The 1784-nt window shown below is 43.4% G+C and overlaps 1 protein-coding gene across 1 annotated transcript in view; it reads left to right on the top strand.

Annotated features, from left to right (window-relative positions):
• Window positions 1-1784, top strand: part of Prg4 (proteoglycan 4) — a 15577-nt gene that overhangs the window by 2612 nt on the left and 11181 nt on the right. Inside the window, 1 exon segment of the mRNA XM_013354016.1 lies at window positions 666-910. Coding sequence (XP_013209470.1) covers window positions 666-910 — 245 coding nt within the window.

Genomic DNA, 1784 nt, shown 5'->3' with positions numbered 1-1784 from the left:
ATATATATATATATATACATATATATTTGCATATACATATAGTAACTAGCTGTGCGTCACTGGGCAAGTTATTAAAATTTGTTTTTTTGTTTTTTTTTGAGAAAGGATTTCTCTGTGTAGCCCTGGCTGTCCTGGGACTCTCACTGTAGACCAGGCTGGCCTTGAACTCACAGAGATTTCCCTGCTTCTGTCTCCCAAGTGCTGAGATTAAAAGCATGCACCACCACCCATGTCAGTCGCCCCCCCCCCCTTTTTTTTTCTTTCATCTTAGACAGGGCTACTTTCTTGGAAACATTTTCCTAAGCTTTGGAGAGAATGTATGGCTCAGTATCTGCCACAGGGCTGCTCAAAAAATGGCCACCCACAATCACAATAGAAGACACCTGCAGCTGTAATGGTCCCCTTCCCCCCAGGATTATTGCTCCTCGTGGAAGCATTACTTAGCTTCCATGGTACATTTGTCACCCCAGTCTCGTGACGAATAAAATGACATGACTAAGGCCACACAGGCTCACCCCGGTATCAGCTAGGCCCATCGCTGCGCACGATTCCCAGCATTGACCAGTGGGTAAGGCTCTCCCTCTTGGATGAGTTTGTCCTCCTGAGTAGACCTCCCCTTTTCTAAGTGGTTTGGCTGTGTTTACCCTAGTATTGTGTACTTTTAGACTTGCCAAGCTGTGCAGGGAGATGTGGGGAAGGGTATTCTAGAGATGCCACCTGCAACTGTGATTTTAACTGCCAACACTACATGGAGTGCTGCCCTGATTTCAAGAGAGTCTGCACTACAGGTACGTTCTGAGAGCTGGGCGTCGTCTGTCAAGCCCGTTGCTCGTTCCTTTACTTGCTTTGGCAGCTCTGTTCCTCCTCCCTCCACCTCTGTTCAAGTGCCTGTTCCTTCACTTGCATAAACGTTTAAGTGCACCGTACCTAAGGATGGTTCCAAAGGTTCTGATTTCTGGGGTTGGGTCATGGACAGAAGCCTGGGCACTTGTCACTTGCACATATGTATCAAGTGCTTGCATGTAAAATGTCTTAATTGGGCCTTAATAATGTGACTTGGTAGGCATCGAGTAAAAAGGAAGGCATTCTTCTTCGCCAACAGTTGACTTTTGATGGCTTAGAGATGGAGCCTTTCAGATAGTCTCAGGAAAGGACCAGTAGGCATATAATACTTATATATGCTACTTGGACTTTGGGTATTATATGTGTTTTTAAAGAAGATATTTTAAAGATCAAACAAATAGCAGGGTTAACTAATGAATTTCAAAGCCCAAAAGTTCTGAATCATGAGTGGTATTTCAATTGAACACTAGTTGGGTCATTTCTTATAATAGATGCAGACCAATTTAATATTCAGTTTATGAAAACTATAATTAAAATCTAATAATGAAAGTTAATATGTGCATTAGAATTTGCATGTGGAGGTGGTAACGATAGTGCTGTAAGGCTGAGCGTTGGGTGAAGTGGTTCAAGCAGGCCTTGGTTAAATCATCGTACCTTCCACCGAGTTTTCTCTGGAGCAGCAGGCCATGTGTCACAGTCTACACCATGGCATTAACTGAAACCTTTCAGTCTTATTCTCTGCCCAGTTTTTCATCTCAAAAGCCTCTGCATTGTAAGTGATTTGGGGCTTGAACAGTGGCCTGCTCAGCTAGTTTCCTGGGCTATATTGTTATGAGATGGAGAGATTCAATGACTACAAATCTATCACAAAGACTTGGAGGTGAGAGGAGAGGATGAAGGACCTTGTAAGATAGTCCCCAGTTTTCTATTGTGTCTACACA

Source organism: Microtus ochrogaster, unplaced genomic scaffold (genome assembly GCF_000317375.1).
Source record: "Microtus ochrogaster isolate Prairie Vole_2 unplaced genomic scaffold, MicOch1.0 UNK24, whole genome shotgun sequence".
NCBI lineage: Eukaryota > Metazoa > Chordata > Mammalia > Rodentia > Cricetidae > Microtus > Microtus ochrogaster.
Note: the sequence above shows the minus strand (reverse complement) of the source record. Positions and strands in the feature narration are given on the sequence as shown.